This window comes from Carcharhinus amblyrhynchos, chromosome 11 (assembly GCF_965287045.1).
Source record: "Carcharhinus amblyrhynchos chromosome 11, sCarAmb.v2.hapA, whole genome shotgun sequence".
NCBI lineage: Eukaryota > Metazoa > Chordata > Chondrichthyes > Carcharhiniformes > Carcharhinidae > Carcharhinus > Carcharhinus amblyrhynchos.
Genome location: NC_137334.1, coordinates 28,353,386 through 28,366,296, shown reverse-complemented (window position 1 = coordinate 28,366,296; position 12,911 = coordinate 28,353,386). Strand labels below are relative to the sequence as shown.

The window sequence follows — 12,911 nt, the reverse complement described above, 5'->3', positions numbered from 1 at the left end:
TCCTATCTGATAGCCAATTCCTGATCCAACTTCTTAGATTACCTACAATCCCATACATCTGCATTTTCTGCAGAAGCCTACCATGGTGAACCTTATCAAACGCCTTACTAAAATCCATATATACCACGTCAACTGCCTTGCCCCCATCCACCTCTTTGGTCACCTTCTCAAAAAACTCAATAAGGTTAGTAAGGCACGACCTACCTGCTACAAAACCATGCTGACTATTTCTAATCAATTCATTACACTCCAAATAACTATAAATCCTATCCCTAATAATTTTTTCTAAAACCTTGCCCACAACAGAAGTAAGACTCACCGGTCTATAATTCCCGGCAAAGTCTCTGTTCCCCTTCTTAAACAATGGGACAACATTCGCTATCCTCCAATCCTCCGGGACTACACCAGAGACCAATGACAACCTGAAGATCAGAGCCAGAGGCTCTGCAATCACCTCTCTAGCCTCCCAGAGAATCCTAGGGTAGATCCCATCCGGACCAGGGGACTTATCTATTTTCAGCCCCTCAAGAATATCCAGCACATCTCCCTTATCAACTGTAATACTGTCTATTTTACTGTCTATTATCAACCGTAATACTGTCTACTGTCTATATAGACACATACAGAGTACAGAGTTAGAAACTCTATTGTTAGGTGCATATAAATCGAGAATGTCACATCACATGCTACTACAGCACAGTCAGGACACTAAGCAACAATGTATTAGTCATCACCCACATGAAGAGTTGCTAAGTTTCAGCAAATGAGTCTGAAAGTGTGATTACTTCAAATTTCTGGGAACCACAAGACCTAACATACAGATTCAATTGTGGCTTTCAAAATGGAATGGAATAATTTACTGAATAAAAAACATTTGTAGGGCTATAGGGAAAAGACAGGGGTTATGGGACTAGCCGAGTTGACCTTGCAGAGAGTCGACACGGAGACAGGCATTTCTGTGCTGTAACCGTTTAATGATTCTATATATTTTGAGTGTCAATTAGTTTCCTCTCAAATAAATGTCACTAAAAGTTTACTCCTGCTGACAGTCAGTTTTGTCCCTTTTCCTTTCTTGAAAAAAAGTGTAAAATTTGCAATGCTCTGGCACCTTTCCTAAAATGATCATGGCCAAAGCCTCCACAGTTTCCACCTTTACTTCCCTTAACCTAAGAATACATCACAACTGAACTGTGTGACTCTTCTACTTTGAAAACTGCCAACCTTTTACCAAGTTATCATCTTTACCTTTTTTTATCCTGTATAATTAATCCACCACCTTCTTGCTCACAGATTACAACATGTGACTAGAAGCTAATTCTAAAGTAGTTATTTTGTTGATTATTAAGAGGGGAGGGCAATATCCCACATGGTCCAAATCACCTTTTTTTGTTTCGTCATAGACCTTAGATTTGAAGGCATTCCACTCTTTTGTTGAAATGCTATAGTAACTAAATATTGGAATAAATAATTTTTAAACTTAGCTTAGATTCTTGAAGATTTTGCTTACTTACAGGCAAAATTGAGGTGATTTCAAGACAACTGTTCTTCCTTCTCTAATACTTCTTTATATTATGGAACTATTCCAGTAATTGTTTTAGTATGCCAAATGTGCCCTGTTTATACTCTGGGGTAGGTTTGACAATAATGGAACTTAAGCATCATTCTGCTTTAGTTGTGTTGGCATCAAAGATGAACCCTTCTTCCTTTGCTATTGGATGCAGTTAAGAAACTACCTCCCTATGAGGGTTTCAGTGCCTTCAACAAACAATGGTGTTAGAGAATTTCAAGACACTCTGGGATTTAAAACATTAATAAAAGCTATTAATTAGAACTAAGGAGATTAACATTTCAGATGTACACTTTGGCCAAAATGCAGGCTGCCCTGAGGCATAATGGGATGGGAGTTAGCTAAGAACTGCATTCTTTCAGAACAATGCAGTCACAGAGTACAGTTTTTATCAGTATAGGTCAAAGAAAGTGCAGATTCCCAGACTCAAATAAAGGTAGCTTAGCAGATCAGTGGGAACAGGAGCTTTTGACTCTGATTTGCATCAGAGGTTGTTAAGAGATGGTGAGAAAGACACCTCTGAACTCTGTGACTAGCGTTATAGAAGTTGCTACGAGATAAGAGGGTAGGAGCTTCTGGATTCTATGGATCAATGAACTCCTATGTTGCTAGAGGCAAGATGCAGTTGACTAAAGTATATGACATTTATTAATAATGATTGACCTGTACTGATGATGATTGATTCACACCTGGTAAGGATGAACTAGGAGGCAGGAAAAGTGATTTTGGAGATGTATAATCATGTTGGTGAATTTAATGCAACTTCAGAGAGGCATCAGATTGCCTGATGTCTCACCCCATCATATGTTAGCCAATAAACATCTTTCACCAGGATACTACTGTGTCGTGAATCTTTGTATTCGCTAAAGTTTTGGCAATACTTAGTCTCTGAAAAGAAGCCCATCTACAAATGGCAATGTCTGAGGGATGTCTCTAATGATTCTTGCTGCATTGGCTAACTCTGTAATGTAAAGGGGCATATAAAAGGGTTCACAGTTAATCATCTGAACAACACATTCTGATCAAAAGAATATTCACAGCAGCTTTTAAAAGGATTATGAATATTTCTGATTACCGTGCTGTTAGAAAATATCCCTGCAGCCTACATGAAATTTATGTCAAGCTGCCTCACAGGATGTTCATGCAATCTATCAAAATAGTATCATGGAAAGTGAGCTGGGTAAATGACCCAATAAATCAAATCAGAAGAGACACCTAAAGAGACAGCAGATAAAGAAAAAGGCTTGTTCTGTCTTTTTTTTTGAAAAAAATAAGTTGGCTGTAGAATTCTACAAGGGAAGATTTTGCAAATGATGTCAATTTCAAGAGTTCATCCTCTGCAGCTTCAGCAAACATTCTGCAGTAACTGTAGAAATGGACATGGTTGCTATATCTCCAGTGATTACCTGCTGAAGTTATGGCAGAGTAGCAGGAAAGCTCCCATGAAAATTACCACTATCCATTTATAACCATCTATGAAAAATTGACATGTCCTGGAGATTTCAAAATATTTAAGTTCTGAGCACAGATAATCTAACTGTTTCCAGTGAAAACCTTCAAGTAAATGAAGAGAAAAACTGAAACCAGGTCCAAAGTAATTTCCTTGGTAGATGTTTTAGGATTGGGAAAACTATTGAAATCATGGCTAGACAAATCTTCAGATCAATAAGAAGACTGGTCTTCCAAATGAGACTAAATAACAAGGTCTGAAGCTTACAATATGTATTTTTGGGAGATTTCATCCTTAAGTTGTCCCCTGTGATACCATCGATGTTATAGTAAATAATCTCACCACACCAGGTTAAAGTCCAACAGGTTTATTTGATAGCACAAGCTTTAGGAGCATCGCCCCTTCATCAGGTGAGTGATTCTGAGTACATGCACCTGATGAAGGGGCAGTGTTCCGAAAGTTCATGCCATCAAATAAATCTATTGGACTTTAACCTGGTGTTGTATTTTCCCACTAATAAAGATTTGTACTTTAGTAGTTTATAGCATGTTTTGTAACACATATCTGAATGTTAGTCAAGTGGTAACTGTCTGCCATGGGAAAGTTTATGCTTTCACATTAAGTTACGTACCCAGCAAAGTAGGGTACCAAATAGGTGGTCTTTATTTTTGTAATAGTATGCAAACAGAAACTATCCTGATCATATCAAATTTCTTCTGTCAGACCTGTGCACATTTGCCTTCTGTGAAGCAAAACAGCTCACATAGCTAAAGGAGAATATTGTGCAATCTATTGTTAATTCTGTCTTTGAAAAGCTTGAAGGTTTAAGATGGTGCAATCCAGTAGAAAGCTCTGGGAGAATCATTGTTACTCTCTTGGGTCCCATTACCACACTGGTAGATGGAAGATGTAAGATAGAACTTTCATAAAAAACATGTACCATAGAACCCTACAGTGCAGAAACAGGCCCTTCGACACATCGAGTCAGCACCGAACACAAAGAACAAAGAACAACACAGCACGGGAAACAGGCCCTTCGGCCCAACAAGCCCGCACCACCATCTTAACAATGTGCTTTTCCTCCTCCACCCTTGACCCATGTCTATGCTTATGGTACCCCCATTGGAAACCAGAGTAAGGGGAGAATAATTTAGGGACAATTTGTTTCACCAATCAGCCTAGGAGCACATCTTTGGGGTGCGGGAGGAAACCGGAGCACCCGGAGGAAACCCACGCAACCACAGGGAGAATGCGCAAACTCCCATGGACACTGGCCCAAATCCATGTATCTGCACAGCAAACAGTGATAGTCACTGAGCTGTCATGGTGCCCATCTGCTGGTCCAGTTTTAAGCGTACACAAACAACGCGAAGTACTAGGCTACTCTCAAAACATCCAAGAGCAGCCCACGCATGACCCACTGTGTGTATGCCCCTCGTTAGACAACAAGGTGGACCAACGCACGTGCAGAGTAAAAGAGAAAAACATCAACTCATATAATAGTTGATTTCCAGGAACGTCCCGAGGCTCTGATCTTTATTTAAAACAGTCTCCTATAACCCTTCATCCCTGTTTCGCTCATGTGTCTATCTAAGTAAACCTTAAACAAGTCCAGCGTGCCTGCCTCCACCACCTTACTTGGCAGTGCATTCCATACCCCCACAACCCTCTGTGTGAAAAACCTCCCTCTAGCATCCAAATTATACCAGTCCCCCCACACCTTAAACCTGTGGCCCCTTGTGATATTTGTCTCCAATCTAGGAAAAAGCCTGCCACTGTTTACTCTATCTATACCCTTCATTATCTTATACACCTCTATTAGATCCCCCCTCAATCTCCGTCTTTCTAAGGAAAACAGGCCCAAATTACCCAATCTTTCCTCATAACCCAGTCCTTCCATACCAGGCAGCATCCTGGTAAACCTCCTCTGCATTCTCTCCAGGGTCTCCACGTCCTTCCGGTAGTAAGGTGACCAGAACTGGACACAGCATTCCAAATGCGGTCTAACCAACGTTCTGTACAACTGCAGCATTAGACACCAGCTCTTGCACTCTATACCCCTTCCTATAAAGGCTAGCATACCATAAGCTTTCTTCGCAACCTTCTCCACCTGTGTTGCCACCTTCAAAGACTTGTGCACTTGCACTCCCAGGTCCCTCTGCATTTCTATACTCTTAATAGGTCTACCCTTTATCATGTAACTCCCCTCTACATTATTCCTTCCAAAATGCATCACCTCGCATTTATCAGGATTAAATTCCATCTGCCATTTATCTGCCCAATATACCAGCCTATCTATATCCTGCTGTGTCGCCTGACACTCCTCCTCACTGTCCACCAATCCTGCCATCTTTGTGTCATCTGCAAACTTGCTGATCACATCACGTACGCCCTCTTCCAAGTCATTTATATATATTACGAATAGAAGAGGTCCCAGTACTGACCCCTGCGGCACACCACTGGTGACAGACCTCCAGTTAGAAAAGGACCCTTCCACTACTACTCTCTGTCACCTGTTACCTAGCCAGTTTTCAATCCATCTAGATACCTGTCCTTGTATCCCACGAGCCTTAACCTTTTCAACCAACCTACCATGAGGGACTTTGTCAAACGCCTTACTGAAATCCATATAGACGACATCAACAGCTCGTCCTTCATCGACCGTTTTTGTCACCTCCTCAAAAAATTCTACCAGATTCGTAAGGCAAGACCTCCCCTTAACAAAGCCATGCTGCGTATCCCTAATCAGATCGCAATGCTCCAAATGTGTATACATCCGATCCCTAAGAATTTTTTCCAACAACTTTCTTACCACTGACGTCAAACTCACCGGCCTATAATTACCAGGGTTATCCCTACTACTCTTTTTAAACAGCGGTACCACATTCGCTATCCTCCAGCCCTCTGGGACCTCACCTGTGTCCAAAGAAGAGACAAAGATTTGCATCAGAGGCCCAGCAATTTCATTTCGCACCTCCCTAAGCAGCGTGGGATAAATGCCATCAGGCCCTGGAGCTTTATCAGTTTTTATGCTGCCTAAAAACCCTAACACTTCCTCGTAATGGATATTTTTTTCAACTGGTCCACAGCTCCCTCCAAGACAGTACAAGACACCAAGCCCCTCTCCTTTGTGAATACTGACACAAAGTATTCATTCAGGATCTCCCCCATTCCCTCAGACTCTAAGCATAGTTCCCCTCTTCTGTCCCTAGGAGGACCGATTTTCCCTCTAACCACCCTTTTGTTCCTAATATAAGAGTAAAATGCCTTTGGATTTTCCTTAATCCCACCCAGACCATACCCCCAAATCCCTACATATTATACCCACTAATCCCTCTAATCTCTGCTACCCTGGACACTAAGGGGCAATTTCTTAGCACAGCCAATCAACCTAATCAATCTTTGGGCTGTGGGAGGAAACCGGAGTACCTGGAGGAAACCCATGCAGACATGAGGAGAATGTGCAAACTCCACACAGACAGTGACCCGAGCTGAGAATCAAACCCAGGACCCTGGAACTGTGAAGCAACAGTGCTAACCACTGTGCTACCGTGCCACCCAGTACTTAGATCCTCAAAGGGGCACTGACAACACTGAACACCAGGACTCTCAGGATTTTTAGGAAATTGGGTCAAAGAACAGTACAGCACAGAAACAGGCCCTTTGGCCTTCCAAGCCTGTGCCGATCACATTGCCCTATCTCAACCAACCACTGGTATCCCTCTATGCCCTGTTTGTTCATGTGTCTATCCAGATGTGTCTTAAATGTTGCTAACATGTCTGCCCCAACCACCTCACTTGGCAATGTATTCCAAGCCCCCATCACTCCCTGTGTAAAAACTTCCCCCGCACATCTCCACTGAACCTCTCCCCACTTAACTTGAACTTGTGCCCCCTTGTAATTGTCATTTCTGCCCTGGGAAAAAGCTTCCTATTGTTCATCTTATCTATACCCATCATAATTTTACAAACTTCTATCAGGTCGCCCCTCAGCCTCTGTCTTTCTAGGGAGAACAATCTCAGTTTATTTAATCTCTCCTCATAGCTAATACCCTCCATTCCAAGCAACATTCTGGTAAACTTTATCTGCACTCTCTCCAAAGCCTTCATGTCCTTCTGGTAGTGTGGTGACCAGAATTGGACACAGTATTTCACGTGTAGCCTAACCAATGTTTTACATAACTAACATGATTTACTCGATGCTCCATCCAAATGCTTTCTTCAACTTTTCTACCTGTGCTGCCACTCTTAAGGATCTGTGAACCTGCACGCTCAGATCTGTGTGCACATGCTCCTGATGGTTCTGCCTTTTATTTTGTAACTCCCACCTGAACTGGATTTACCAAAATGCATCACATTGCATTTGTCCAGATTAAATTCCATCTGCCATTTCTCTGCCCAATTTTCCAGCCTATCTATATCCTGCTATATTCTCTGACAATCTTCATCACTATCCGCAACTCCACCAATCTTAGTTTCATCCACTCACTTGCTAATCAGACCTGCTACATTTTCTTCCAAGTCATATATTACAAACAGCAGAGGTCCCAACACTAATCCCTGTGGAACACCATTAGCTGCAGACTTCCATTCAGAAAAACACTCTTCCACCGTTATCCTCTGTCTTCTTTGCCCAAGCCACTTCTGAATCCATCTAGCTAGCTCACCCCTGATACCATGTGAATTAATCTTTTGCACCAGCCTGCCATAAGTGACCTTGTCAAATGCTTTATTAAAGTCCAGTTAGACAACATCCACAGCCCTTCCCTCGTTAATCATGTTTGTCACCTCCTCAAAAAACTCAATCAAATTAGTGAGACATGACCTCCCTTGTACAAAACCCCGTTGTCTGTCAACTCTGGAGGCACTTAGAAATGATGGATGGGACCCAACTCTGGGACTTCTGGCCGGGGAGCAATTTCCACCCTGCACTCTCAACCTGGCTGGCACTAGTGCGGAGATAGGCATTTCATAATTTTTGTGAAGTTGGGCTGTGTTCCAGATGGTTCATGGCCCATCAGAGGAGCTGTGAACCATATTCTGGATTCAGACAAAGTAAGTTTAATAGGTCTTACCCAGGCCCCCATGCCACCTTCATGCCCACACACCCAATACGTGCCATGTACAGAACCAATGAACCAGAAAACAACGGCAAGTGTTGAAGTGCCGAAGAAAAACATCCGTGCAGAAATCTGCTTTGAAAGAACTGTGGTTGAATAGCAATCAAACAAGTCATTTATAGTATCAGTAACAGAAGGTTTACCCACTTAACACCTCAATCTTTTCCAAATAAACATACAGGCATTGACAAAAGAGATCACAGAATTAATAAATTATTATAACCTCATAAAGATGTCAATTAGGCAAAGTAAAAACTCCATTTCAGTTTGTCCAAAAAGACCCCTGCCATACTATTGCAAGATGAGAGTCTTGGAGCTGAGTCAAGTATTCATAATCAATGTGTCTGGGAACTGTATCTGAAGATGGCCAGACATCTTGTTCCCCACCTAGGCTCATTGCGAATGTTTGGCTGAGCTCCAAAGTACTTTGCAACCAGGGCACTTAGAAATACTACCACCTAATTGCCAGAAGAAATAAATTCTATTTATAACTCTCCCTGTAGCTAAAATAATAATTCTAGGAACTGAAAATGCCCACATACACCACAGGTGGATGGATGGTGGAATTTAGGGCCTATAATCATCAAAAAGATTGTCAACATTGTAAAATAACTGCTCAAAATTAGGTGGTTTTCTTTGATAAATGTTAAATTATCCTATCGTTCCTTGAAGGTGCATGAATAGGGGCAAATCTACACAGAATGTGATGCAAGTTCAATTAAAATTTAATTAATATATATGATAGTGAGATAATGATCTCATGTTCTAAAATTTCCAATATCTTGTCTCATTGATGAAAGCAGTAAATCTAACTGCCAATTTCAAATGACAGTAGTACAGTCAGATGGGTAGGGAAAAAATTAAATAGGAGTCAGTTAGTGAAGATACAAAACATGGAAAGAGAGAGATGCCAAAGACATCTATTCAGAATCAACTTTACTTTTTTTACTTCTGTATGGTCCAGAGCAACATTTCTGCAGCTCATTCCCCAACACTATAAGGTGCAAAACAATTTTAAACTCTTAAGTCGAAATCACTGCTCATTAATGTAAGTTACATTGGTATAATTAGCTGGGATTTTCTGCCCCACCCCCAGCAGGTTTTCCTGCTGTGGATGCGGTGTGCCACTGGCTGCTGGTGGGATCTTCCAGCGCTACTAAAGTTATGAGTTTTTGCATTGTTCACCTGCCCTGCCACCACGGAATCCGTCATAGAGGGTCAACTTTGGCAGGACCAGAAGATCCCACCAACGGGAAGGGCCAGAAAATCCCATCCGTTGTTACTTTAATATTCCTTAAAGGAGTATATGCTCAATGAAAAAATGTGTGCCAACCATAACAATTGTATTATCAACATTTTCTTCGTTCTCAATCATTAAGAAAAAAAATTCAAATCATGCAATAGGTTTATATATAGAGTCATTTTTGTGGCTAGGAAAGTATCTGCAACAGCACTAAGTGTAGGTGATGCACATGGGTCAATGAAAGTAGCACTGAAACACTAAAATAGTTTTACATATCAATCTAATGATGATATCAAATAATATAGCATCAATTCTTACATTCTAAGAAGGCCCTTGTAAAATGGTCGCGTGAAAAAGGCATCAAGCAGATATTGGTGGATAAGAGCAAGACCAAGGATTCGACCACTGAATCGGAACCTAAAACAAAAATGGATGCAAAATTAAGTTGCTTTTAGGTAGTGGCAAATTATACATTACCACAGTATTTTGTTTTGTTAAAGTGCTTCTTCCTATGTTTCAGCCTACTTACTCATAGACTGATAATATACAGACTGCTGTACTGACAATATTAATTGATGTCATGGCTATGTTTTCAGTTGTTTAAATCCTAACCTCAGGAATTCCCTCCATAAATCCCTCTGCCTCTTTTTCCTCCATTCTACTCAACATTCAAAGTTTACTTAATTTTTGTGTTAACATTAACTGAAGCCTTCATTAAAATATTTAAGAGTATTACTCTGACAATTCCTATTTGGCTTTTATCCATTAAGTTTATGGTTCAATTACAAAATCATGTTTCAGAGCAAATGTTAAACTCTGAAAGATTTATTGGACATTAGATTCACTTATGATCAATTCTGGTAAGATAAAATAATGCGCAGTTTAAAGTGAATGTTACGTGAACTATTTGCAGCAAATAAGTGCAATATTAGTTACTATACTAAATGTACCTGGAAAATCTTTTTTAATCACTTAAGTATTAATCATTGTATAACCCCTTTGACCTTTCTTTCATGAAATTTTTAGCGTGTGGCAAACAGATTTGAGATCAGAAATAAATGGAGGCTAGCTTGTGGAGATGGATCACTGCTAGGTGTCAGTAACTTCACAGAAAAATACATGATCACATCCTCAGAGAGACAGGTTGCCAGACAGACACCTCTTTCTCATTACTACTCGCCTGAGAATTTGGTGGTCAGTTTGCTGATTCAGCCAATTCAATGGGCAGGTAAAAATCAACCATAGTGTTGAGTGACTGGAGTCACATGTCGGTCAGACTGACGAAGAACAGTAGGTTTTCCTGCCCTGAAAACATTATTGAGCCTGTTGAAAACAATCCAACAGCTTCTCAGTAGTTCTTTTGTACAGATACTAGGCTTCATTTTGATATAAACTGGATTCAGTTTTGCAAACAATGGGATTTGAACATGCATTCTCTCCAAACCTTTGGTTTACTAGTCCAGGCTACCATATTTACTCGTCCTCGGGCAATTGCTAGAAAAAAATCTCAGGTCTTTCATTTTGACATTGGTAAAACTAATCTGAATAGTTATAAAACTAAAGTCAATTTCAAATCCTTGTATTTATTAATCACAGCATTAGTTGATTTATTGTCATTTAATTTATATAATAAAAGAAATCACCTAAAGAACCGTGCTCCTAGGCAAATATAACTCTTCATTAAAGCATCATAAATTTACAAACGGATATTATTCTATCATTAGTTGTGTGAAAAAATATTTTGCATTTATCCATTTGTAAATTTATGATGCTTTAATGAAGAGTTATATTTGCCTAGGAGCACGGTTCTTTAGGTGATTTCTTTTATTATATAAATTAAATGACAATAAATCAACTAATGCTGTGATTAATAAATACAAGGATTTGAAATTGACTTTAGTTTTATTGTTTGCTGGAGCAGACGAGTGAAGGAGCAGAGAGACAGATAAGAAATTACCTGTTAAAAACCTGTTTAAATAAGTTTAAAGCACTTTCGTAGTAAGAACTTACCTTGTAGAACTGTTTAAATCATTTAAAAGCATTTTTGCGGGCTTTTTGTATCTACCGCTTTAAGAATTCTAAGGGAGTGGATAGCAGGGAGTTGTGGGGGAGCAGGCTTTAATTATCAGGTGCTCACACAGTGAAGCCTTCCATTGTTTGCTGGAGCAGACGAGTGAAGGAGCAGAGAGACAGATAAGAAATTACCTGTTAAAAACCTGTTTAAGTAAGTTTAAAGCACTTTTGTAGTAAGAACTTACCTTGTAGACTGTTTAAATCATTTAAAAGCATTTTTGCGGGCTTTTTGTATCTACCGCTTTAAGAATTCTAAGGGAGTGGATAGCAGGGAGTTGTGGGGGAGCAAGCTTTAAAACAGCGCCAGGTTTAAAAGGAGGCCTGGTGTAGACAGCGGGCAGCATCGGAGCGGGCAGCGGAGTGAGAGGGAAGCAGAGTGAGCTACTAGGGCTTAGGAGCAAAAGGGCTGGGGGGAAAAAGGGCCAGGTAAGTTCGTGTTGAAATTTTCAATATTATTACAGTGAATAATGGAGGGGCATGTAATGTGTTATTTCTGTATGATGTGGGAGCTGGTGGACCCCAGGGTCCTCCCAGTGACCATGTCTGCAGTAAGTGCAGGTTGCTGGAGGAGCTCCAGCTCAAGGTAGATGAGCTGGCCTCTGAGCTACAGACACTGAGGCTCATCAGGGGGAGAGAGGGTGCCATTGTCAATGGGGTGCAAGTGACATCCACCCCCCCTAGACTGGCTAACTCTAAGGGTCAGAAACAAGAGGGGGCTGCTGAGAGGAGGAAGGAGGGTGGGGAGCGGAGGAAGGAGGGTGGGGAGCGGAGGAAGGAGGGTGGGTAGCGGAGGAAGGAGGGTGGGGAGCGGAGGAAGGAGGGTGGGGAGCGGAGGAAGGAGGGTGGGGAGCGGAGGAAGGAGGGTGGGGAGCGGAGGAAGGAGGGTGGGGAGCGGAGGAAGGAGGGTGGGGAGCGGAGGAAGGAGGGTGGGGAGCGGAGGAAGGAGGGTGGGGAGCGGAGGAAGGAGGGTGGGGAGCGGAGGAAGGAGGGTGGGGAGCGGAGGAAGGAGAGTGGGGAGCGGAGGAAGGAGAGTGGGGAGCGGATGCCTCAGCCTCTCAATCTGCATAACAGGTTTGAGGTTCTTGCTTCCAGTCTGGATGAGAATGAGGGAGGTGAGGTTGGTGAGCAAACTGCACACAGTACAGTGATGCAGACGCAGGACATAGGCAAAGAGAAGGTGAAAAGGAACGTAGTAGTAATTGGGGATAGTGGGGTTAAGGGTATTGACACTGTCCTTTGTCACAATGACAAAGTGCACAGAAGGGTGTGTTGTCTGCCTGGTGCTCGGGTCCGGGATGTCGCATCTGGGCTGCAGAGGAACCTGGAGTGGGAGGGTGAGAATCCGGTCGTTGTGGTACATGTGGGTGCCAACGACGTAGGCAAAATGCAAACTGAGGATCTGGGGAGGGAGTATGAAAAGCTGGGAATGGAATTAAGAAGTAGAACCGACAAGGTGGT

The 12,911-nt window shown here is 41.7% G+C and overlaps 1 protein-coding gene across 3 annotated transcripts in view; it reads right to left on the bottom strand.

Moving 5' to 3' along the window:
* Positions 1-12,911, bottom strand: part of hecw2b (HECT, C2 and WW domain containing E3 ubiquitin protein ligase 2b) — a 366,692-nt gene that overhangs the window by 46,766 nt on the left and 307,015 nt on the right. For all 3 annotated transcript variants that reach the window (XM_080198794.1, XM_080198796.1, XM_080198795.1), the window contains one exon: positions 9,699-9,797. In XM_080198794.1, the coding sequence (XP_080054920.1) occupies positions 9,699-9,797 (99 nt within the window). The remainder of the gene's footprint in view (positions 1-9,698; positions 9,798-12,911) is intronic.